We start from the raw sequence: 26,472 nt of genomic DNA, 5'->3' as shown, positions 1-26,472 counted from the left end.
TTGTGCGTTTGTTCTATCCTCCAGGAACTTCCCTCAGATTTCTCTTCCAACTATTTTTCATCTCTGCCATTGCCAGTCAAACAAAGGCAAATGGCCAGGCTTCCCACACATCAGAGCTGCTGAAGCAGCATTTCTAGGAAGAAATTCATGGAGACATAAGCAGCATTAGGAATACAAATCCCCCATTGTCCATGGCACTCTAGGGTAACTCACAGAAATCTAGTAAGCTGAGCATCAGATGACAAAAGGGGGTGCTGAAACTTGGGCTCTAGGATTTCCAACTGTGTGATTATGGAAGCATAGCTTCTTTCCTAGCATGCCCCGCAGACTAGAGGCCAAGCCTGTGGCTGCCAGTGTGTGAGCAAGTGGCAGGAACACCACCTCAGTGCTCATGATTGGGGAAGAACTACCCCTGTCCTGGCATGATCTGGGGCTACAGGCAAGTGTTAGAGTTGACTAGAATTGATGGCCTTAAGCATGGGGCCATGGCTAGCTTCAGTGGAGCAGTGCAGAAAGCCGCCTCCTTTTCTGGACGCCAGCCCACAGAGATTAGTCTTAGACCTGTTAACATTTACCTCTCAGTTATCGTGGCTTAAATTTCTAGGAACTTTCTTTTTGTCTCTGAATGTTTCTTATTTGTAACATTCTTTTCTTGTTTTAGTCTCTGAATGTTCCTTATTTGTAGTACTGTTTTCTTGTCTATGCATGAATTCAATATGTCTTATTCCTCTGAAAATATTAATGATAGATTTTCTTTACTTCAGACTCGATCTTTTATGTTAGAAGCTGTCCTCATATCGAGTGATTCTTAGTTGTTGGCTCATATTGAAGAGTGAGGCCCTGAAAAGCTAACTTGAAGCCATGAACCTGTGGGTAAAGTGTATTGACTATGGGTGCAATATGACTGAACCGTTTCACTTGGGACCTTCCTCCCATGTCACTATTTTTAGGTTTTTCCTTTGGGGTTGATCACAGTCCCTAGAGAAAGAGTCTTCAATCTCCTTCTCGGAGGACAGACATCTCACTGCCAGTGTGCTGGAAGCCATGTGGAGGAAGGCAGCTGGGAGTCCCAGCATTCATGATATAAATATTTGCAAAATCCCTACTACCCTCAATTGAACCTGGTGTCCTCTTGCCCAGAGACCTTCCTCTGTTATCCGCTTAGAGAGTAAACTCCCAGCATCCTTCTCGGGTAAGGAGGGTTAGTCATCTGGCTGCACGGAATAAAGGAGAGTGTCTAGGGACCTAACTGATTCTAAACATTCGTCCAGTGCTCCATTACCTGCGCTTTCAGCAGTACCTGGTGCCACCAATTCCTGAATCTTTGGGGGTATTCCAAAGACTAAGTCAGTCTGCTTCTTGTTTTTCCCCATTACCACCTTAGGATTCAGGGCTTCTTACCTGTTAACCATCCAGCTGCTTCTAAAACACCAGTTTTGTTTTGTTTTGTTTTTTTAAAGATTTTATTTTTTGTTTTTCTCCCCAAAGCCCACCAGTACATAGTGTGTATTTTTTTTAAAGATTTTATTTTTTTCCTTTTTCTCCCCAAAGCCCCCCAGTACATAGTTGTATATTCTTCGTTGTCGGTCCTTCTAGTTGTGGTATGTGGGATGCCGCCTCAGCGTGGTATGATGAGCAGTGCCATGTCCGCGCCCAGGATTCGAACCAACGAAACACTGGGCCACCTGCAGCGGAGCACGCGAACTTAACCACTCGGCCACGGGGCCAGCCCCCATAGTGTGTATTTTTAGTTGTAGGTCCTTCTAGTTGTGGCATGTCAGATGCCACCTCAGCATGGCTTGATGAGTGGTGCCATGTCCGTGACCAGGATTCGAACTGGTGAAACCCTGGGCCGCCGAAGCGGATTGCACAAACTTAACCACTTAGTCATGGGGCCGGCCCCTAAACACCACCAGTTTTAATGGTTATGCCTCCCAATCATTCTCTCCATCTGTATAGGCTTATGCCTTTTTTAAAAAAAAAAATCCCTGTGCTACTGTTTCAGGAGGTTTTAGAGAGTTCCCAGAACCCTAACAGAGTTACTATAAATAGGAAATGAGATACTTTATAGAAAGAAGCTAGCACAGTGTCTGACACATAATCATAGTGATTATTTTTGTTGCTTTTTTGTTATTCTATTCTTGTAAAATCATCCCAGTATGTAAATTATTTTTGGCCAGCTCTATATAGCCAAATAGCATCAAAAGGGAATGCCCTGTGAAATCATGACCTGTGTAATTTATCTGATTTATCCCGGTCCCACTTGCCACTGTTTTTAGGTTGTCTATATAACTATGATAATTTAGACTGAGGTTGTAAAAGAAACAGGGATTGGGTGTGCATGACACCCAGCCACTAACAAGGAGGATTCTAAATAGATGCTTAGCATCATGTAAGTACACCCTCTGTATTGGAATCCAGATCTCTTAATTACTGGAAAATTCTACTGACTCCTATTGAAGAACAGGTTGCCCGTCAGTAGTTCGGTACCCCACCTCCCCACATCTATCTCTTGTACAAAGTGAAGCAGTGTGACTTGGGGTGACTCTGTGAGGTGAGCAATCTTACAGCATCTGTGGGAATTTGTGCTGATGCTCCCAAAAGTAACTCTTAGTCCTTGTGTGATTTCTGGCTTCTAGAGAATTGTAGAATAGAAGGCAAGAGGGGAAAACAAAGATTTAAAAAGATTCTATGTTTAAAAGGCAAAGACCGCTCAGCTAAGCTTTGTTTAGACCTTTCATGTCCCTCAGTGAGGTATATTTTTGGCCATGCCCCATAAACTACTCAAATAATCCATTAAGATAGCTGTAGAAATCAGCATAGCAAACTATCAGTGAGCTAGTTTAGTTATTCACCGGTTATTAATCTTCTCAGCTCAGGGTCATATTGTCCTGTCTTCAGCATTTTTCACAGTGTCTGATGATGTCCAGAGACTTAATGGAGGTCCTGGGATGTGGATACACTGAGCATGATAATCTCTCGACTTGATGTCATTCTGGGGATCGTCTTCAAACTTGGTGTATTGCCCTGGCAAATGAGCAAGAAAGCTCCTGTGCTATTTTTCTGGGTGTTTGTACACTGTTCTGGCAAAGAAATATCTATGTAAAATGATAATTTCCTTTTGATACTTTCACTAGGAGCAAATTGTTTTGAGAATCTGTTATCATTTTTAGTAGCTGTCAATTTCATTTTTTCTTTGGCTTCCTTATAAAGTTGAAGCAGATTTTGTCATTACTTAGAGACCCACGATATTTCTTTGGAGATATTTATATGAACATTTTTCTCTAAATAAATTTTTCACTCTCTTCCTCAATCTCTACATGTTTGGGGAAGCTGTTTTTCTTTTAAAGTTCCTGCATTTACAACACATGGACCCAGGCAAAAGTGAACTCAGTGATGACAATGGTGATGATGATGACAATGATGATACCTAACTTGTATCAAACACTTTAAATGTTCTAGTCATATTATAAGCAGCCATAGGACTCTTGCAAGTTAAGAAACAAATGAACTGACTTACAAGTCAAGTGACCTACCCATAATCAACTAGTGAGTGGTAGAGCTAAAATTTGCATCCAGATACTTCTGACTCCACAGTCCACTTTCTTAATCCGCTTCTAGTCTGTAAGAGCAGCTTTCAACTGAAAATCTGCACCCTCTTGCTATTGGAGTCTAGATAGCAGTTTTCAGTTTGCATACGCAGGGTACAGATATCTACCTTCAGGATATCTAGCTAACAGATAGTTATATCTAAAAATCTTCAGACAGATTCAGGTTTAAAAGAACCTGAAAGAGGTTGTTTTACTTAGGATTTCTATCTTCCACAAAAATATCAGTTAAGATCAGGTAGGGCGGTGTTGGCCCTTGTAAGGATTTGGGCATTTACTCTGAAATGTGGACGCATCTTTGTTTCTGCTAGATTCTTAGTCACAGCTAACATTTATTATGTGGCAAGCTCTATTTTCAAAACTTTATATTAATTTACTCATTTAATCCTCAAAGTATCCAAGGTATATGTTATTATTCCCATTAAATCTTGGGAAACTGAGACACTGAGAAATGGGATAGCTTCCCTAGGATCAACGCAGTCAGTAAGTAGTTGAATAAGAATTAAAACTTGAGAAGTCTGGTTCCCCTGTCCACCTTTTTAATTCCTGAACAAAACTGTCTGTCGTTCAAGGGGTCCAATTTTCCAATATATAATACTTTGAAATGAATTTTTTTAAAACTTGGAAATGTTTTAAACTGACATATTTTCACCTCCCCTTGAGCTGAGCCTCCATTTATGGAGCTAGATTCCATAGATGACTGAGACCTTTGCGAGCATCTGACAATAAAGTCTGATGATTCCTTTTTGGCTTTCCCAGAGCCGCTTCTTTTGAATCCTGTTCTCACCTCATCCTGCTGGGCTTCGCTGGATTCCCATTTTTTCCTCCTCCTTCTTATGTCTTGACTCCTGCAAGTACCTCTGGTTCCAACACATCATGTCACATTCTATCAGAATAAAAATAGAATTAGGCAAAGCTCATTTAGACCTAAACATTGGCAGCCACCCAAACGCCTCTTTGACAATGAATTAAAGTGAGCAGTGAGCTGCAGTCACATTGGAATGGAAATCAGTAACTTAAAGGGCTTTCCAGTCAACCAGACCTGGGGTTGAAGACCTGTTTTCTCCCTCTGATTAGGTCTGTGGCCTTGGGGAATATATTTAGCCTCCCTAAGGGAGCCTCAGGTTCGCTGTCTATTAAATGGTGATAATAATCATACCTGTATCATGGAGTAGGAAGTTTAACTGCTAGCAGTTCATTCATTCTACAGATATTTATTGAGCACCTATTGTGTCAATAGCTACGCTATGTGTAAGATGTGTATGCTGAATATGAAAGACATGTTCTCTGCCCTCATGATGCTTATATTTTAGTGCGATCATAAATGTAGGTATTTTGCTCAGATCCTGCCACATGGTAAACATAGACTATACGTAAGCTGCCATGATGATAATGATGATGGTGTTCAATGACGGTGATGGTGGCCACCATGGTACCATCCCCATTTCACAAGAACCTGAAATGATAATTCCAGTCCACAGGAACTCGGCATCAGTAAGAAGTCTACTTCTTCTCTTTTTTCTCCTGATATAAATGATCTACCAGGTTACCACAAAACAATATGGAAAATGTTTAATAAACAGGTTACTTGACCACCTTGATAAATATACTGCAACCTTAACTCTGGGTTAGAATCATAAAGGTAAATATTTTAACAGTTTCTTTTAAATCACCCACAATAAATCTTCTGTTGACAGATTTGCAAAAGTCATAAATAAATATAACCTCTAGCAGCCTCAAGGGGAATGTCGTCTTCATCATTAGCAAATAGCAGTATTATCTTTTTATCACCTAACCCTATAGATGCTGCATTTTCTCTGTTCATGTTTTATCTCCTTTTCTAACCAGTGGTTTAGCAATTCTTTTTGAATTTGCCACCTTTCTCATCAGTTTCACAGTTACTTCTCCTCCTGGGTAATTTTCCAGTGACGTCCTTTCCTTTTGGAATGTGTGTTTATGCAGTCTTCTGACTTGAGAGGGCAGGATATTGTTGGTGCATGAAGTGTCTTTGGTGTCTTTGGATTTAGCTGCTAGCTTGAAGCATCTGGCAATCGAACATAAACTCCCATACTTGAGCATTCATGCTTGAACCAGAAATTACTTTGTCATCTTCACTGGCTTTTATTAAGCAGCCAACAGCTGTCTTGGAACCGTGACTTACTGCAGTGAGCTCTTTCCCTTAGAATGTCACCCTCTTCTTATCCTCAAAATAAATCTCTCCTTTTCCTTTTTTTCCCAAGGAAATCTTCAGCATCATTAGTAACAGTAATAGTATCTCACACTTGGGGAGCACTTTATGGTTTATGAAGCATGTTAAAATCCATTAACCCGGTTTGAATTTCTTAGTCATCCTGGGATGCCAAATACCATCACTTCCAAATTACAGATGAGAAAACTACAGCTCAGAGATGTCAAATGTCTTCTTGGTGGTTACACGCCTAATCAATGCTATATAGATAAACCTGGAAACTAGGTTTTAAAGACACTAAATAGAGTGTTTTATACATTTCATCATGCTGATATTTTTAGCAAAACCTATGTTCACATCAAAGCATAGCTAAAAGAAAGTCTTTTACTCTGTGAAAAATAACTCCCAGTTACCATTTCTGAGAGGAGCTCTGGGCCTGGGCTTATTTCCAGTGAACTGAGTATCCAGCTTCTTTCGGGTCCTCCAGCATTGTTTGGGAGCCTCCACCCGTGGGAAAAAATGGCAAGATGTTCTATTGGCCGACATGTTGCACAAGTGAACATTGTTCGCTATGTGAATGGTGCTTTCTGGAGTTGAGGAAAGTAGCAGGTCCTGGTATAGTGGCCAAATGCAAGACAATCTCTCTGTGCCTATTTGCTTCTCTACCTGAGGCAGAAACAATTCCCAGTGGGACCTATCTTAAGGTACTGGAGAGTTGTGGAAATGGATGAGAAACTGTTTATAAACTGTGGGGTAATCAACAAATGCAAAGGGCCATGAGACTTGTATATCTTGCCCACTTGAACAAATGAATGAACTGATTTTTCTTTCATATCTTTCTGTGAGTTTTGGTCTATTAGATGCAGCAGCAATTTGCAAAACTCTGTTGCACCGCAGGCCAGAGAGATACCCTAGGGATTTAGCATAAGCTACACAAATAATGTGTACATACGTATTTGTTATAACATAGGCTAGCGTCTTGCCTCGCTATTTTCACTACCAATAGTGAGCTGTTAGATTCTAATGGAAAATCTAGGAAGTGAGTACATTTCCTGTAAAGTTTAAAAAGATTTATTGAGGAATAGACATTTGGATACACACACATACAAGCACATACACCCCTAGAAGTTTTTGCTTGTTTCTTTTAATTCAAGTAACTGACATGTTTCTGAAATGAGGAAGTAGTTAATTTTTTTTTCAATTAAGCAAGATCTGCCTGGCCGGAAAGCTATTTCTCTTTTTGCCCTTAATAAATCTCTTTGTGAAGTGTCTGACCAATTTTTAATGCTGACCATTTCTCCATATATTCAGACAACATTAGCACTGCAGTGTTTCACATAATAATCATGCCATCAGTTAATTTTCACATAATCATCATCATCAGTTATCATTGTAGAAGACATTGTAGAAGTCAATGAAGAGTGGAAAATGTGGGACTTTGACTCAAACCAGAACTCTGACTTAAATTCCATCTTTAGGTGGAAGTAGCAAGATGCAGTTTACCTGTCAATGATTGTATTTATAAAGATGCAGCTTGTCCAACAAAGATTTCCATTTCAATATCCTAAAAACCACAAAATGGAATGTTACTCTGCAGAAGACTGCCTTTTCACTTTCTAAAGATTCTTTTGTGGCGCTGTGCCTTCCTCTTGGTGTGAGTGTCCTTTATTCAGTGTGGAATCTCTTCTGTGTTTGTGGAACAGGGACTCTGCTGCCCTCTGCCTCTGCTTTTCTTGCTCTGTCTCTGTGTTTTCACCTGCTTTTCTCCCTCTCCCTGCTCTCCCACGCTCCCTCATCTCCACTATCCTCTACATAGATTAGATCTAAGTGTTAAATTGTGTGACATATCTTGAGATTTTTATGTCCCCTGTACCTAAGTTAAAAGGCGTGAAGAATTGTAAACACCTCTCTGAAAATAAACTAAATTAAGTTGATTTATACTTCTCTGACCCTCAGATGATTTTTTTCTTTTTGGGTCAGCAACTCTCAATCGAAAGAAAAGTCTCCCTATCTCTGGTGTGGAAGACTGGACTGAATGTGCAGTGATGCAAAATCTACCCCAGAAAGTAGTTTTTCCCTGCAAGAGTGTACTTGCCAACTATTTGCCTCTTTCTCCTCAAAATGAAGAAGAGTAGCAAAATGTTAATTGAAGGCTCTCCTAATTTTCATTCTCTTTCCTTTAAGTTTCATTGTGTATTAGATCACACTCTGAAGCATGTAACGCAACAGGAAGAAGAATCTCTTTTAGTTAGCTAAACTCATGATGTCTCACCTGTCACACACACCAAAGGAGCATTGCAACAATTGCGGGGCATTAGGAACTGTTACTAGTTGTCCATCCTGAAGGGTTTCAGGGAAAATTTCACTTGCAATTATACACAAGCCCCCAGACGAGCTAGTTAATAGTGGACCAGGCTGCTGGAGTAGGTGGGTTGTTTGATCTTGTTTTGCAGAAAGCTTTATAAATCAATCCTTCCTGCATCAAATAAAGGGAGGGTAGCTAAGAATGTCCACAAAGATAGTAAGACCCTCTGTTTTAAGCTTCATATGCTCCTCAATGACCTTCTCTCAAATCTGTAAGCAAACAAAGAAATACTGCTTTAGATTATGAGAATTTTTGCCTCTTTCCCAAGATGTAGAATCCTTAAATTGAGGAATTTGAAAACATGTAGAAAATTGCTGACAGGAGCAGGATAAGCAGAAAGGAGGGATGCTTTCTCCTTCTGCTGAGGTTTCAGCACCACCTACTGACCAGATATTAATCCTTCCCCATGTAGCAAGCTGTGTGGATAGGCACCTGGTTGTTACTTTGTATGTTAATGACAATAGAGGCATTGTCTGTGGAATTTATGGACCTTGCCTCAAGGTGTACATTTCATTTCTTTTGTAGTTTAGGTAAATATTCTCTTACCTGATAGTAGATGCAGCCAGATGCCCATCAGCTGCAATAATATATTCCTTTAATCAGCAAAGACTTCATTATGCCATTTGTCTGTAATGGGATTTACTTTGTTTCACTGACACTAATGGTATTTCTTTGGGACTCTTTTGCCCAGTGACTCATAAGGAAGAGTTACTCATGTGTAGTAGCTAAAAGACACAGGCCTGTAATCCCTTCTTCTCAAACAGAAAGAGTTCTAAGTGTTATTTGATGAAAATGTTTCTCCATGGTTAAAAGATATCTGTGGTTCCCATTCATTCTTTTTGTCTTCCAACACAGTTACGAAAATGCCATAGAGTAGTAATTTTAATTATCCTTGACTTGATACAATTTATTTAATTTGTCAATGAGAATAGTCTTTTCTGAGAGTCTGTTGAGATCATTTCTTTCAAATCATAAAGAAAGCATCACAAAGAAATTGTGAGAAGGTAAATTTAACATACCCCCTGCCCACCTCCCCCACCCCCGTTATTGCTTGCTACTTTGCTTGAGGAGTATTCTTATTCATAATGGAAGCTTAGGCACCTGAAGAAAATTCTTTCCATTTGGAAAGACATCCCAGCTGAGAAACCCTGCTACTGAAACTTGGCACAAATCCAAAACCGAGGTTTGCTTTCCCTGGTAGCAGGTGAAAATAAGAGCAGATGAGTTGACCATGAATGATTTTAAGACAAATTATAACCTGCTATTGAGAATCAAAACAAGACAAAACAAAAGCTCCTTATTAATAGTTGTAACTAACTATCGAAGACCTAAAAGGCAACCAAGAGCATTTGGGTGTCATTAGAGTCATCTTCTTAATTAAATAGGTGCTTTCTGCTACACATTTTGACCAGGCAAAACTAATAACTTTGATTATTATTTGGCTGCTTGTTTCCCAAGTACCTATACTTGGCCGCCCTCAATTGGCTTGTGCATAGCAGTTTCCATTTGTGGCAGTCAAGCTTATTAAACAGCTCTGCTTTGTGTTTTTTCCCTAGTCCTTGAAAATAGATTGGTAAGCATTCTGCTCAGGGGTGATTTGTAAATTGCTTTACAGAAGGCTCCTGTTTGTGCTCAATCCAACTGGGGTCAGAATTTGCCTTGTGTTTTCTTCCGATGTCATTTGTCAAGTTGCACAAGTTGTTCAAAGAACCAGGTCACAGTACTACTACGTGGCAGTGCTTTTTGGCATGAATCGATTAAAACCCTTGACACGTGAAAGTGCCCTACACCATGGCTGTGTTTTCCCACTACCTAAAAAGGGCAGATTTCCTTGTCTTTAGCCAAGATAAAATCATTGGGTTTTTTCAGCCGGTTCCTCTTCCTTTCTTCAAACGACAAAGTCGTATTTTAATTGTGTTAATAAAAAGAGAGAGAAGATAAAGAGAAAAATAGCCTATGTTTGTTTTAAAATCTTTTTAAGTTCTCAATTCACAGGCATTGCTGCTCAATAGAATGCGAATCTTAGTGAAAAGTGAATGTCTAAAAGAAATCAAATGTCTAAAGAATTTCCAAAACAGCAATAACTATAACTAAAATAAAGACTTGGAAACAAATGCCAAATACATACATGCCTGATATTATCTAGAGCATGATACATTGAATATATCTTATTTCATCAGGATAGTTATATAATAAGTAAATTAATTAATTAAGGAAAGCACTTCCTAAAGTAGACTGTCAACTAGTGTATGTAGAAGGAATGATGGAAATAGGGAATCACCATTTGGTAGCCATCATAGAGGTGGTTGATTCAGGCAGAAGTCTTCAGTGGATCCTAAGGCTGGTGGGTGGAGGTTTGGTGAGCATCAGAATATTGGCGTGATTTTGGAATACCTCCCCACAAAATACTAATCAGTTGTAAGGGGGTAAAAATGGTAAATATAAGGTGAAAAGGCCAGGCAGACACCAGTGTGACCAGGTGATCAGGGTTAACATGATCTGTGTTGAGACAAGTTCACGTCACATCACATAGCTCCTGATTCCAAGCACTTAGAAGATACTACCCAGCCTTTCAGTGGTGTTCCTGCTGAGAATGCACAATCGAAATCAGGTCATGAGGAAACATCAGATAAATCCAGGTTGAGAGTCATCCTATAGAATGTAAGGCTGATCTTCTTTAAAACTGTCAAGGTTTTAAAAGAGAAGGAAAAACTGAAGAAATGTTCTAACATGAAGGAGTCAGAAGAAGCATAACAATTAAATTCAACATGCATTCCTAGTTAAGGACCTGGACCAAAAGATAAAGAGATATTACTGAGAAAGTTAGCAAATTTTGAATGGGATCTGAGTTGCATAGTAGTAATGTAAGAGGGTTGATTTAGTTGTTTCGAGGCTTGTATGCTGCTTCTTGGAAAAGCGTCCTTATTTGGGGAAATACACACTGGAATGTTTAAAGGTAATGAGACATGTCTGTAGTTGTTCTCAAAAGGTTCAGAAAGAGAATAATGATAATGGGTAAATAATTATATATTATAGGTCATATTATGTATAAATATATAATAGATAATATATATTATGTATGTAAAAGACTGATAATGGGTAAATATATTATAGATCATGTTATATATCTATTATCTATTATATATAAAGATATATATCTATTATGTAGAGATATATATAATATGTAAGAGAGAAAGAGAAGGAAATAAGCAAATGCAGCAAAATATTAATAATGGAGGGGTCTGTGTGAAGGTGAAAGAGTATTTTGTACTTTTCTGGCAACTTTTTTTAAGTTTGAAATAATTTCAAAATAAATTATTTTTAAATTAAATTTCTTTTTTTTTTTTTTAGATTTTTTTAATTTTTTTCCTTTTTCTCCCCAAAGCCCCCCGGTACATAGTTGTGTATTCTTCGTTGTGGGTCCTTCTAGTTGTGGCATGTGGGACGCTGCCTCAGCGTGGTTTGATGAGCAGTGCCATGTCCGCGCCCAGGATTCGAACTAACGAAACACTGGGCCGCCTGCAGCGGAGTGCGCAAACTTAACCACTCGGCCACAGGGCCAGCCCCATTAAATTTCTTTTTTAAAGCAAGAAAAGAATAAGTCCTAAATGTGGCCTTAGAGGCAAAAGTCAATAATGAGCACAGCAGAAGGGCCAGAGTTTGCACAGGGAGTGCTGAGTGAACTCTTAGGTGACTCTTTTTTATGTTCTATAGTCAATGTAAGTCAGGCTAAATAATAAGAAGCATATAGCACAACAGCTTCAGCATTTCAAGGATTGGGGACTTATTTTTATCAGTCACCAACACTACCATTCACAGATGGTCAACAACTTATCTTTAACCTACTCTCATAAGTAGGGACAGAGCTAGGCACCAGGGATTTATAAAAGTATAAGATGTGGTCCCTGACCCCCAGGAATCTGATTACAGGGGAGAAACTGGATATATATAAGTGATATTCCAAAACAATGCTCAAGCTTAATATTGAAGAAATAGAACAGACAGTTAATGCTGACGAGCTTCACAAAAGGAAAGGATCACTAGCCAGTCGAGCGCCCAGGAAAGCATTGGGGAGGTGGCTTGGAGGCGTACACTATTCCAAAGAGAAAATAGATGTCATCTGGTCTGATTGGCCTTCAGTGTAACCTGACGTCCCCTCTCTGATGGTGTCCATGTCCACTTGAATACTTCTAGAAATGGTGATTCATGTTCTCCTAAGCAGTCCATTTCCCTGTTGGAAAGATGAAATTGTTAGAAAGTTCTCCCTTATGTGGAGCCAAAATATGCCTGATGTTAGTTACTCTTTGATTTCTCCTTTGGGGCAACACAAAATAAGCTTAATTCATCTTCTGCCTATAAACCCTTCATATATTTAAAGACCGTTATCATTTCTCCTCTAATTTTTCTTTCTTGTGCCAAATATTTTCAGTTATTTTAGCTATTATATGTTTATTAGATCCTTCAGTAACCTAGGTACAGTGATCTGTCAATGAATCCAAAGGATGTTCCTAGTGAGCTGTGGTCTCATTAATGCAACATACGAGATTATTCCCTCTCTAGAATGGAATACTACATGCTATTAATGCAACCTAAGATTCTATTAGCTTTCTTTGGCAGCTATAAGGACCCTGTTGACACAGAAATACTCAAATCTTTTCCACGTGAACTGCCAATCCAGTCTTCCTACAGCCTGTACCTATACAGCTGATTTTTTTAAGTATAGCTTTTTGCCTTTATGCCTATTAAATTTCATCCTAAATGAAAGAATTGGTCTAGCTTGAAATTACTGTGAATCTTGATTCTCATCTAATGTTTAGATCTAATGTTCCTTTTAGATGTGTATTTTATGCAGAATTGATAAATATAGTTCATCTGACACTGGTTTTATTTTTATTGAAAAATGGGACCAACTAGGGAGTGCTGAAATTCATCTCTAGAGATGCTACCTCCAGGTTTATTGTGATCATTAATAAAAGGTCCTTATTGTGGCATTTAATTATTGAAAATAGTTCTCTGTCCGGTCCCTCTTGTGTCATTTGAGGTGACCTGACTGTCAGCTCTTTGACTAGCTCCAGGTCTTTGAAGAATCCCATTTTTAAAATTCTCTCTATAAAAATTAATATAAAAAAGAAGACACAACCTGACTGAAAGGCATCATGAAGACCATTACAGTAAGAAATTTGCGAACAAAAGAGGACATGTCCCTTCCTTGAATGAAGATGATTAAAACACACATTAAGTACTTTCCTGATAGGCACTATGTGAATATCTCGGCACTGTGAGTGAAAAGTAAAGAAATTATAAACTGAAATGGAAGGGTTGATATGGTATAGGGAAAGCAACATTAAAATGGAATTCTTATCCTACGAACCCACAGGCACTTGTTTTTGCAGATAATAAAAGTTCTAAATGAAGCCTTTCCACCAACACTGAAAGTCAGAATATAATATGACTTGGATGATGTGGTATAATTTATGCATCTAATTGTTGGCCTAATCATTAACAGAGTGGTTAATAATTAATGCTCTCTCTCATCGTTGGCATGATATTTAGAACAAAGCACTTAGTGTACCTTCTGTCCTTTATATATTATAGAAAACACTATAGAACCTAAAAGAATATTTGTTTTTACTCTAGATGGGTTAAGCACTTGGTAAATATATATGTTTTAAGCATCAGTTCTCTGTAGTTCTGAATTTATCATTCTCCACAGGATGAACCAACCACAAGCAGGAAAGCTAGGGGTGTTGTTGGCCCTATTTATTGTTGCTATTTAATTACATCCAAATCCAGACATCAATTCTACAACTTGAGTTCTAATTGCCTTTGAGAGTTGTATGCACAGAACAATAGCTGGAGTGACTCTTCAGAACAGAAGTCGTAAATATAGGTTCTTCCTGATCTTGATGAATTAAGACCAAAGGAGGGGAGACAGTTTTGTTTTGAAGAAGCCATCTGTTTATTTGCATACAGAGTTTGTATTCAAATTTAAGGAAATTAATCAAGAAAAAAGCATGAGAATTCACAACACAGAAAGGAGTACTGAAGAAGCATACAATTTGAGAAAACCAACTAGCTAATGAGGTTTTGAACCTCTTTAGTTTAATCTTCTCTAGTCCCAAGGAGACTTCTCTGGTGTGTGTACAGTGCATGACTTGCTTTGCATTGATTCTTGCTACCTCAGGGCTCAGAACATGAATCGGTGACAAGTGCTAAATTAATGAATTAGCAGCTGTCAGCACAGCAACCATACCAGCATAATCCTTGATTTAGAGAATTTCTCTGGTCCTTGGTTAACAGGCAGCTGAGTTCACCAATAATAAAATCTGTCCCAGATCCCTACATGTGCATAAAGAGATGAACATTTCTTTATGAAACAAATGTCAGTTAAAAATGTGAGCTGGAATGGCAAATGACTGTAGGCTTTGGGGTATGTGCCAAGTCCTTGTTGCTCACCCAGAAGCTGTCAGGAGATAGGGAGCCAAGACATGTTTAAGGACTTGAGACTGGACATTTGACTCTACACTCATAAGTCTGATGTGTGAGCTTAGAGCTAGAGCCAGCATTTTAGGCATAAAATCATCGCTGCCTTTTACTAGTCTAAGGCAGTAACTTCATTACTCTTGCGGTGAAGGCCTCTGAAACTAGCTTCACCCCATGGCCGCCTTTGAATTCCTTCTGCATTTAAATATCTTCAGTTGATTACAGATAATCAAGAGTGCAAATTGCTGTATTATGCCCTTAGACTTGTTCTTTGGATGATTTGTGAATGGATATTATGTTATCGGCTAAATGAAGGGAGGAGCTATAGTATAGTACAATAGATGGTTCCTTAACCACTCGTAGGCATCAATTTCCCTCATCTGTTAAGCAGGGACAATAATAGCACTTATTTGTTAAGAATAAATGAAGTAATCCACGTACAGAGCTTAACACGGTGTCTAGAACCTAAGGGGCTCAGTTAGTTATTACAAATGTTATTATCCTTCAGTCTCCTTTGTATCTCTCTTGGTACCAGGACAATGTTATCCACGAAACACACAATGCATGCTTGGTGCATAAATCGACAAATGAATGAAGGTGCATTAAAATGAAAATATAAATTGCAAAATAAGTGGACAGCTGTTTAAAGTAGAATTAAGCGACATCTTGCCAATGAAAGCCATACACACATATAATTTTAGCCAGGAATTATACTTTCCAGTCTTCATTTTATAGATGAGGAAAATTTAAAATAAAAAATGATAAATGACACACTAAGTCAAAATGGAGCTATTCCTAGATTTTTGCTTAGAGTTATTCTAAGGTAATTTGCTCTCAACTCCTTCCCTCATTTAAAAAAATCTTAATCTGTATCTATTCCTGCAGGTCAGTGAATCAATAGAGCAGGTTTTTGATTATGTGATTTGCAAAAACCTCAGGTTTTAAACTGAAAGCTTTCCCCTCTCATAACTTCTTAGCTGGCAGTACCTGTTTTCCACTCCTCATTTCGTGGGCATCACTCATTCAACAGAGACTGAAAGCATATCAGTCCACTGATCGTCTTATCCTATTTTCAGAAAACAGCAAAAGCACATCCCACCACTGGACTGGAATCTATTTATGGACACAGACTTTTCTTTTCTAATGACCTGAGATATTCGCTTTCCATTGTTGGATAAAAGCGTATAAAAACTGTTTTAAATACTCTCTTCAAAGAGGAAATTTTAGTGTGGTTTATTGGAAAGTAAGACCCATCAAAAGTCTCCTATAAGATATAGTTTCAAAGTTCCCAGGTGAGATTTTAGTCTAAGAGGTTCACTCAATAAATATTTATATACCCCACAGCCTGAAACAGAATCCTGTGAATATGGAAGGGAATTAATCTATGTTCTTTTATTGTTTTGTTTGCTTTTGATTAGTCTTCTTTGTTATGGTTTGGTTTAGTATAGAGAAATTTCTGGAATATGGCTGAATTCAGAATTTCATTCTTTAGGCACTTATGTGACCTTTATTTTTAGCTCAAATTGCTTTTCACCATTGAACTCTATAACACCATTTAGGAAATCATGTTGCAGTGAAAAATAAGAGACTCCTTGTGTGTGAAAGTAGTTTTGGAGTTTATAAGCTGTCTCAGCTAAACAAGCCCATTCCATTTCCAATTAAAACTATAATGTAAAGGGTGAATTTAAAAATGAATTAGGAGGCCAGCCCAGTGGCGCAGCAGTTAAGTTCACACATTCTGTTCTGCTTTGGTGGCCCAGGGTTCTCCAGTTCGGATGCTGGGTGCGGACCTATGCACCGCTTGTCAAGCCATGCTGTGGCAGGCGTCCCACATAAAACAGAGGAAGATGGGCATGGATATTAGCTCAGGACCAGTCTTCCTCAGCAAAAAGAGGAGGATTGGCAGCAGATGTTAGCTCAGGGCCAATCTTCCTTAAATAAATTAATTAATTAATTAATTAAAATGAATTAGTCCTTATTTTAAAGTAATGTATGTATATCATTTTGTCAATGATGTTCATTAAGTATTAATTAAATATAATAAATAATTATATTTACAATAAATTTTGCTAAATTGTCTGCCAGTTTCAAAATTGTTAAAACTGCAAACAATAGCACATTATGCAGATTATAAAAATATGTGGATAAAGATATAAACATACCCAATATTATATTAAGTAGAGAAAAAAAGACAGAAAAATCATATGTGTAGCATGTTTACAATGATGCAAAACAAAACAACTGAAAAACTACGAAACAAAAAGACTAGGGGAGATTATACCAAAATGAAAATAAAGGCTTTTGCTGGACAGTAAGAGAGTAAGTAAGATTTCGTTTGGGGGGTTTTTTTTGGTACCTTCTTTTAACTTTACTGAAATTTCTAAATTTCCCATACTAAACATTTTTCACTTTTATAATAGGAAAAAGAAAGCCCAACAAACTTCAAATTAACATGAATTTTCCTGTTTGCACTCAGCTGAAATATTGCTTTCTAGTGAAACTGGGGAGATAGGAAAACCTCTTTAAAGAGGCAATTTCTGAGCAGGCTGCCAGAAGGAAGCCTTCCGTGAGTGTCTTCAGAGATCTGACCTCAGTGCTCCCCAGCTGAGTTCTGTTGCTCTGTGGAAGTTTCACATAATGAGTGTTTTCATCTTTTCATATTAAAAATGACCTCCTAGCCTGAATCGGAGCTTCCCAGATGACTGAGGTTTGCTGGTCACAGCCTAAGAAAAAAAGAAAGCAAAACTACTCAGTATTTCCTGCTCTTCGATTCTACATTTTATTTCTGCACAAGCTCACTGTCTTTGTTGTTTATTTTGTTTCATTCTCCAGATCCAACAAGGGTAATGGTGCCCCCTTCCAGCATGGATGTCACTGTTGGAGAAAGTATTGTTCTGCCATGCCAGGTAACACATGATCACTCGCTAGACATTGTGTTCACTTGGTCATTTAATGGACACCTGATTGACTTCGACAAAGATGGGGACCACTTTGAAAGAGTTGGAGGGGTAAGTATTAATATCAAACTATCCACAGGAAACGCAGTGTGCAGCTGAACTTCTCAAAACAGATTCAACTTATTTAGACTAACTTGAAAAGAAATATAAAGTTATTCTTTGATGATTTTCTTCAAGAACCTTATTTCAAGAAACTCTTGGTGCATTCCTTCTCCTTTTTGCGTATAAATGCAGCACCCTGTGTGAGCAACCCTATATGGCAGGTCTTCTCTTAATCCTCACAGCAATCCTCCAGGCTAGTCATACATTACTGTGTATGGATGAGGAAACCGAGGCTCTGGAGAGTTGTATGGCTTGCCTTGGCCTCATAGCGACTAAAATTGCAGAACTCAGCTTTAAACTTCAAATCCCAAACTCTATGCCCTGTAAGCCAGACAGAGAAAGACAAACACTGCATGATTTCACTCATATGTGGAAGATAAACAAACACATGGATAAAGAGAACGGATTAGTGGTTACCAGAGGGTGAAGGGGTGAAGGGGTGAAGGGGTGGGCAAAAGGGGTAAAGAGGCACATATGTATGGTGACGGATAAAAACTAGACGATTGGTGGTGAGCACAGTGCAGTCTTTACAGAAACTGATCTATAATAAGGTACACCTGAAATTACACAATGTTATAAACCAATATGACCACAACAACAAAAATAATAAAAAGAAAGAAAGAAAATAGCTGAAGGATAGTTTACTCTTGTGTTTCTAGGCTACTGACTAAACTCTCTTTGGCTCTTCTAGAAGACTTACCATTGTAATGATAGTGTTCTCTTTCTTGAATCTGAAAGTCTGATCAGATAATTTATTATCTCCAGGTAATTTGAATTCTAATGGTTGAATTGTCAAAATGCCTTACTTTCCATAAAAATACGTATTATCATTGAATTCACACCAAGAACAGGTCAAATCTGGAAACAATTTGGGTCTATCACAATCATTCTCCAAAAATTTTTTCTGCCCTAACACAGCCTGCCATTCCCATTAGTAATAAAGATTCCTTCTGGCTGCCATTCTCATGGATGGGTCCAACCAAAAGACAGCAGGATATAAAAATGGGCTGTGACTTGAAAAGCCCTCCCCATCCCCATTGCTGCTATAGGAATCTCATTACCCGCCTCATCTTACCTCCACCCCTATGTTGAGAATAAATGGACTAAAGCTTAAAAAGCTATCCACATGATATATTGAGGGCCTATTTTCCACTCAAATATAGTACTAGTCCTGTTACTTACATTCTTGCTTCCTTTCTCAGTGTTTCTCAATTGAATCACAGAACACCAAAAATGATGTGAGTAACCATTTTCTCCCAAGGATTATATATGACTGGTACCATTTTAGATACATAGGAGAGAAGTTAATTCATTACGTCAATGGATGCCTCAAGTCATTAGTAATTCTCTCTTAGAACCTTAGTTGAGAAAGGCTCAATTAAATTGCCAATACTGACCATTCTGGACCTCTTGAATATGGTTCAGCCTGATAACCTTGACCAAGTGAAAGAGATATTAACTACTTCACAAGGACACTGAGGATATTAAATACCTTCAGGTGTAAAAAAGTGCATAGCCCAATGCCTACCAGAAAAGAAATACTCAATAAACTTTAATGGTTGTATTAATGGAAGGATGGGTAACATTGATTCTAATAACAGGAAAGCATAAATTGAGAAAACCTTCATAAATTAAGCAGAATATTTGTTTTCATACTAAAACCAATGTCTCAGGCAGGAGAGATATAAAAAATATTATCTCCCAGAATGACGTGGGCACCAACCAAACAGAACAGGTGCCTGACTGATCAAAATGGATGCTCTGCCCGTCAGACAGGTGTGACCTTTATGCTGGACTGGCTGCATATCAGCCAGGGCTGAGGCCCAGGTGGAGACACTCTTAATGAAGTAAAGCACTAAACGACCACCCTTTGTAGAGACCTCTATCTGTAGAATCACCCTTGTTAGTCTTTCACATGGGAACTGTTTTTCTCTGTGAAACTAGTGCTAACCCCAATCAACTACTGCTAAGAAATAAGTGCAAAATTCAGGACAGCACTACAAATTGTGAGAGCGAAGTGTATCGGCTACTAGGATCATTAATGTCTGTACATTTGGACCAGACAATAGAAGAGATAAGGAAGCAATTCTGAAGTCAAACCCATTTTGCAGTTTCTACTACCTGGGCCAGCATGGTGGAAATGAGGCTGGCAGAGCCAGCCAATTGTAGTTTTTTGAAAAGTTATTATTTCATTGTCCTCTGATAGCATCTGCATGCTCTGTCAGGAACAGAACAGACCACAGTGGGGGAAAAGAAGGTATTTCTGCTTTGTTCTCTTTGACAGGAACATAAACCTAAGTCTCAGTTAATAGTTTGGTCTGGACAACTCCATAGAGAAAGAGAAAGTCATGTGGTCTCCTTCCGTGAGACTCTTACCTTAATTCTGACTTTATTTTTTCTTTCAGTTTTACTGTAAAAACACTAATTTGGTCAAAATTTGTAAATAAAGAGAGCACACTCTAAATCACACAGTCAAAAAATTCTCTTAATAGGTTGCTGTGTTCTGAAATCTACAGGCTACCAGAAGTTTCTCCGACATTCAAGCCCTTGGGTGAATAAAATGAATTGTTGGGAAACTGTAGGCATTTCCTTAAAACCAGTATGGCTTCCCACCTTCCCTGCACACACCCCCTTGTGAGGCATATTTAAACCTTTACTCAAAGTCCTAACAGGTGCAATGTCTTAGGTAAGGAAGTATTAATAATAATAATGATAATGACGATGATGATTCCTTATATTTGCAACGTGCCTAATCATTTATCAAGCACTTTCGTATATATCAGCTCATTAATCCTCACAGAAACCCTGTGAAATAGGTTAGCAATTATTATCCAATTTTACTGAGCAATTATAAGACTTGATTAGTAAATTGTAGAATCTAGATGAGAACCCAAGTGTTATAAGTAAAAGAACTTTCAGTTAAAAAAAAATCACAGCTCATCTTAAATTAGATTTAACATCTTTGACGTAATTGCTTCACGAAGAAAATTGATCCAGGTCATCAATAATACCAGTTTAAATTTACTCTTTGCTTCACAGTTTTCAGAAGGACTTCACGTACACATACAATCTCATTTGATTCTCACAACCTAGCACAGTAGGCAATGTATCTTTCTTTCACAGGCCAATAAACTAAGGCTCAGAGAGATTAAGAGACTTACACGAAGTCACACAGCAGGGATCAACCCAAGACAACTAAGTCCTGAACCTTCAGTTCTCCCGTCACTATATGCTTTTGCCTCTCTTCTCATCCTTTTACAACCATTGGTAGTTCCATGTCTTCCATTGTCCTGTGATGTGTTGTACTGAAACAAAAGAAGGAAACCAAGTACACGTGAATTTAGAATGAGAATAAAGTCTTTCCGGTTGGTAGTGCAGCATTATAGTAAAGAATAGGGACTGGAGCCTGACCATGTAGCTTCACATCCTGGCTCTGCCTCTCACTAAGTGACTTTAGGTAAGTTATATAAGCTCTTTGTGCTTGAGTTTCCTCATCTGTAAAGTAAGGATAAAAGGACTAAATACTCATAGGACATGTGAGTATTTATTACGTTAATATAAGTACTAGGAAGTGCTTTAATATACGCCTGCCATATAGTAAATACCATTAAGCATTATCCAATATTATGGTCATTTGGAAGAATAGCAACAAGGCCAAAATAACCTATGTTATCTTGTCATCCACTGAGGGTTTAGAAATAAGCAGAGCTTCCTGAATCTGACCCCTAGGGTTTTCTCTTGCTTAAGCAGCTATTCTTCCAGCTTTTGATTAACAGAGCTATGACACCAAACTCCAAGGTGTAGCATGTTCTTCAGTTAAAATGCCACCTTTGTAATAGCCTGCGGAGGCATTTCCTTATATTTATTAAAAGTACTGTGCTGGTCAACATTGTAGAAATATTTCTAGGGCACGTAGACATTCATACCAGGATGTAATTAGTTCTATTCATCTGTTAATCAAACATGCATCTGGCATTTGGAAAGCTAGCACCATTCTACATTAGGTGATGCAAGATTTTCTTGAAGAGTCTGGTCCTCATAATCCTTTAATTCAAACCTGGGAACAATCAAAATGCTGGCTCTAAGACAGGGTTGTGCAGTAAAATGCAGATTCTGCCAATTGTGGGCTTTCCTCCCCTTTCCAAATGTAAAGTTCCAAAGCCGTGGAACTTCAGTGAAGGCTATAAGCTGAGGGCATGTCTCAAGAAACCCACAGGACTAGATCAAGAGCCACCTTACATAATTTTAAGTGCTTTCAAGGGGCGAACTCCTCCAGAAACCCAGAGCAGCCAGACATCTGAGGTCTTGTCCAAGGTGTGTTCTGAAAATGTTGGTGCTGTTATCTCAGGCAGGTTCACATATTTTTAATAGGCCATGGCTTGCATCATTAATGTTTTCATCAGCCAGTGTAAAATAAATCCATTAGTCACAGTGTCCTTCATGCGATAATGATATTTAGAGCTCATTAAAAAGTAATTGTAGCCACTTTCCCCTACTTTATCAGCAGGATTCAGCTGGTGATTTGATGATCCGAAACATCCAGCTGAAGCATGCTGGGAAATACGTCTGCATGGTCCAAACAACTGTAGACAAGCTGTCTGCTGCCGCAGACCTGATTGTAAGAGGTATGGGAATTTTGGCTTTTGTTCTTAAAATACTTTTGTGATATCTACTCCTGCACAGAGCTCCAAAACCCTGGTTTAGAATTATGTAAAAAAGTCAGAAGCTGAACATTGTAAACAGTGGTTAACAGTCTATAGAAGTTTTGTATGCATCTATCTCCCACAGACGCTTGTCAGAAAGTGCAGAGCAAGTCCAGTTACTCTAAACTGAAAACAACTCCTATGAGTGCCCAGAGTGCCTGATTTATGTCTATTGGAGTTGATGTGACCTTCTGGAATAACTTTAGTTTAACAAAAGCAAATGGCTTAAACAGGGATCAAATTGTGCCTTTTTATGTTTCATCTGGGCTAAACCAAATTAGTGTTTTAGTGGCTTAATAAAATCATCACCAGTTTTTCTGTTTCCTTTTTTCCGTAAAGTTAATAGCTCTGTCTGATTCCTAAAATATGGCTTTAGAGGGAAACACCTCCTGACTGCTTGGATGTAGTAACTAAGCTGGGAGCTGACATAAAACCTGATGTTTGTGAGATTCTCTTGAATATTAGCAACAGGGCCTCAGTTCAGCTTAATGGCTGCAGACACCCTGGCTGAGCCCCACCAAACCAACTTGTAAAGGAGCAGTTAGGACTTTTAAGAAATATTTTTAAATTAAAATTAAAATCTTTGTGAATCGGTGTACAGACCAGAATCAAACTGATGTATGCCCAGGGGTTTTCTGAAGTATTAAAAGCAAAGCCAAATCAGAACATCAAAATAATCCCTTGGCTAGTGTCTCCTTCATCTAAAACACTACTGTTAGTGTTTAGGCATCTTTAACCAGCAGAAATTTGAGTTTCAGAAAATAAAAATCCAGAGAATATCAGATTTGGAGGCAGGGTGAATCTGAGTGCACAGAGAACAAGGTATTATTGGAAGCAACAAAAAGTGTTGCTATATCCTCTAGGCATAACATGAGGGGGAAAAGTGTGGGAGTTAGCAAGTAAAACTCACTGTCAAGAGAGATTAGAGAAAAATAGCTTTTACAATGTGTCTGCTTCCCCTTTAAATTGCCTAAAAAAACCTTTCCGTAAGGGTACAGATCAGGGGCAGATAAGAGGAAAAACTTTCAACCTGGGTAGAGCGGCCGTAGAAGAACTTATGGAAACGTGTTTATTTCCATTTTAAAATATATCAGAGCTGGTCTGCTCTCCCCTTGGGAACAAAAGAATTCTGTTGCTGAAAATTTATCCTCTATTTAATTAGGATAATGTTCAGACCAGCAGTTTAAACACCAATAAATTAGACTAATAAATATTTAAATCAGTAATACTTGAAGTTCTTAAATGATATTGTATACTTCATTTCACAGAAAATAACATTAAATACCAAGAGGAATTTGCAAATGCAGTCTAAAAGAAAATCTAGCCTAATTAGTTAATAAGGCCAATACATTAATATGCCATTTTAAACCATAATCTTTTGTTTTATCTCCTCTGGCTCTGCCCTTGCAACTTTTCTGCATATTACAGAGGGGAGGCAGAAATGCATTTCACTGCCCTGTCAGAGATTTTTATATTTGAAACTAGTAAAGCTTTGGGTCTTGGCTCCGGCTTCCCTCCTTCTCTGATATCTACTTATTTCATCCATAGCAATCTATTGGTGGCCAGAAAGGCCACCCTTCCCTGAGACAGAAGCAGAGACACTGGAATCATACCAATCTTCCCTCTGTTCTTGCTTGTGACAGAAAGTTCTATGAGCCCCTGACCACGTGGACATTTTGTTCAGAGGATGAACATTTGTTCATTTTGTTATTTTGAAAGAGGGACCCAACTTCCCCAAAACAAAGTTGGTAAACATTCTGTGAGCTCACATCTACACACTTGTGGGGCGGGTGGCAGGAACGTGACAGAGAGCAAAGAAAGCTGTGAAAGTACCATCTTGTCTCCATTGGTCAAATTCATACCTGCTCTTTATTTCCTTCTTTCCAACAATGGGCTCAGATGCTTCCTATCAATTTAATTCATTGAGGAGTTTGGAGGGGAAACCCTTTTCTGTTTGTGGTACTTTGATTTTCAAGGCCGTCAAAGGAACCTCCATTAAAACAGGGGATGGGAATGCTGGATGAGAAAGCTAGTGAGAAAAAAAGAAGACTATATTGTCTTCGGGACTCTATCTGGTTAATAAGGGTCCCAAAGACTAAAGGTTACCTCAGCTCTATCTAGGTGGCATTAGACTGACATGCTGAAATGTCACCATGGAAAATTAATCAGTTCCAGCATACAGATTTCCAGACCTCTTGTTCAGGAGTAGGAGGAAAAAGATAAATTTAGTCTCACCTGTGGGTCTATAAAAATGATTTTTAAAAAAGGAAAGAAGAATTTAGGGCATCACATAACACGTGCAGAAGTGAATCCCAGAACAAAGTCATCCTTCACCAAGTTGCCATTGACTTTTCACCGCTCTGTGAGCAGTCTCTTTCTTCCCTGCTCCTGTGACATGGCCCAACAGTATTCGGGCAGTCTATTTGATTGCTGCACTGGGCCTTAGCACTGCCTCCTAGGAGTATCTCCTATCCAGTGGGTATGAGGTTTGTCGTTACGTCCCCCTCACAATCACTTTCTCTCTTGAGGTGGTCAATTGTGCCTTCTTAGAAGTGCCTTTAACTGCCTAGTAAGAGCTTTTCATGTTTGAATCTAGGCTAGCTTGAGGTCTTTGCTCTGGCTCTGTTGATATTTGTGTTTGCCTGCCAACCACTTTCCATCCCTCTGTTTCTTTATGATTTCCAAGCTGTTATTTAAATCTGATTTCCTCCTGTTTGATGGTTTAAGTACGCGGACAAAAACAATGAGCATCGGGAGCATAAGTAGAAAAATCCAGGTATGACTTGCAGAAACTGCAAATGAGGGTCATTAGACTCCAGCCCAATTTTGAAACTCCTTTCAAGAAGCCACAGTCTTGTGACTCTTGAGCACTGATCATTTTCACAGAGTTCCCTTGTACACAGGTGTGTGCTCATTTGATGTGGGGCAGGGAGGGGTCAGTAACTATAATGCACAGAGCAACACTGTGACCCCCAAAGTTCTAAAGCCATTTCTGCTCAAATCCACATCAGTGGTAAAAATGACCATTTTCAGAAGACTCTAATCTTCATTTATCAGTAATGTGTCCCTGGAAAACAGTGCCTGACCTATAAATATTGGATGGATGAATTAATGAATTTTGCAGTTGTGGTACCCCAATATGCTCTCTTAAAATCAAGACCAAATATTCTTTTTTTTTCTTTTTAAAGATTGGCACCTGAGCTAACAACTGTCGCCAATCTTTTTTTTGTTTTTTTTCCTTATTCTTCCTCCCAAAGCCCCCCACTACATAGTTGTATATTCTAGTTGTGAGTGCCTCTGGTTGTGCTATGTGGGACGCTGTCTCAGCTTGGCCTGATGAGTGTTGCCATGTCCACACCCAGGATCCGAACCAGCAAAACCCTGGGCCGCTGAAGCAGAGCGCACGAACTTAACTACTTCTCCACGGGGCTGGCCCTTAGACCAAATATTCTCTTGTGATTCTTTGTTTATCTATTAGCTTTTCCTGTTCTATTATGAGCCCCTAGAAGAAAGAGGCCATGTTTCATTCATCTCTGTAGTTTCAGAGACTGGAAGAATGCTGGGCACCTAGTAGGTATCCAAAAAGGAATTGACAAGTGAGGAATCTGTGAGTGAGTCAATAAATAGTTGAATAGGTCAGCATCCTATTGGGTCATTACTTACTCAGACATTTGAACACACTGCTCCAATTCTGAGGCTCTTGCTCTTTCACAGGTCCCCCAGGACCCCCAGAGGCTGTCACCATAGATGAAATTACAGACACCACCGCTCAGCTCTCCTGGAGACCCGGGCCTGACAACCATAGCCCCATCACCATGTATGTCATTCAAGCCAGAACTCCATTCTCCGTGGGCTGGCAAGCAGTCAATACAGGTACCATATTGGATACCTGGTGCTGGTATCTCTAAGGGGCTTCTGAAAGTCAACATAGTGGACAAAGCACTGTGGCAGAAGCCAAGGAGCATCTAGGTTCTTGTTCAGACACAGCTGCAAACAATACAGTGGAAGTATTTCCTACACTTCAGCCAACTGTACTATCATTTATTTAATATTTTTCTTTATATCA

At 38.8% G+C, this 26,472-nt stretch overlaps 1 protein-coding gene across 10 annotated transcripts in view; it reads left to right on the top strand.

Moving 5' to 3' along the window:
• The window catches only part of CNTN4 (contactin 4), an 874,157-nt gene that overhangs the window by 827,066 nt on the left and 20,619 nt on the right, over positions 1 to 26,472 (top strand). For 6 of the 10 annotated variants that reach the window (XM_008518912.2, XM_070576725.1, XM_008518928.2 and 3 more), the window contains 3 exons: positions 17,477 to 17,652; positions 22,208 to 22,328; positions 26,121 to 26,279. In XM_008518912.2, coding sequence (XP_008517134.1) covers positions 17,477 to 17,652; positions 22,208 to 22,328; positions 26,121 to 26,279 — 456 coding nt within the window. The remainder of the gene's footprint in view (positions 1 to 17,476; positions 17,653 to 22,207; positions 22,329 to 26,120; positions 26,280 to 26,472) is intronic. The other 4 variants (XM_070576728.1, XM_070576730.1, XM_070576729.1 and 1 more) reach the window with 1 other exon arrangement.

The sequence above is a fragment of the Equus przewalskii genome, chromosome 15 (genome assembly GCF_037783145.1).
Source record: "Equus przewalskii isolate Varuska chromosome 15, EquPr2, whole genome shotgun sequence".
NCBI lineage: Eukaryota > Metazoa > Chordata > Mammalia > Perissodactyla > Equidae > Equus > Equus przewalskii.
This window is presented reverse-complemented; position numbering and strand designations above follow the sequence as displayed.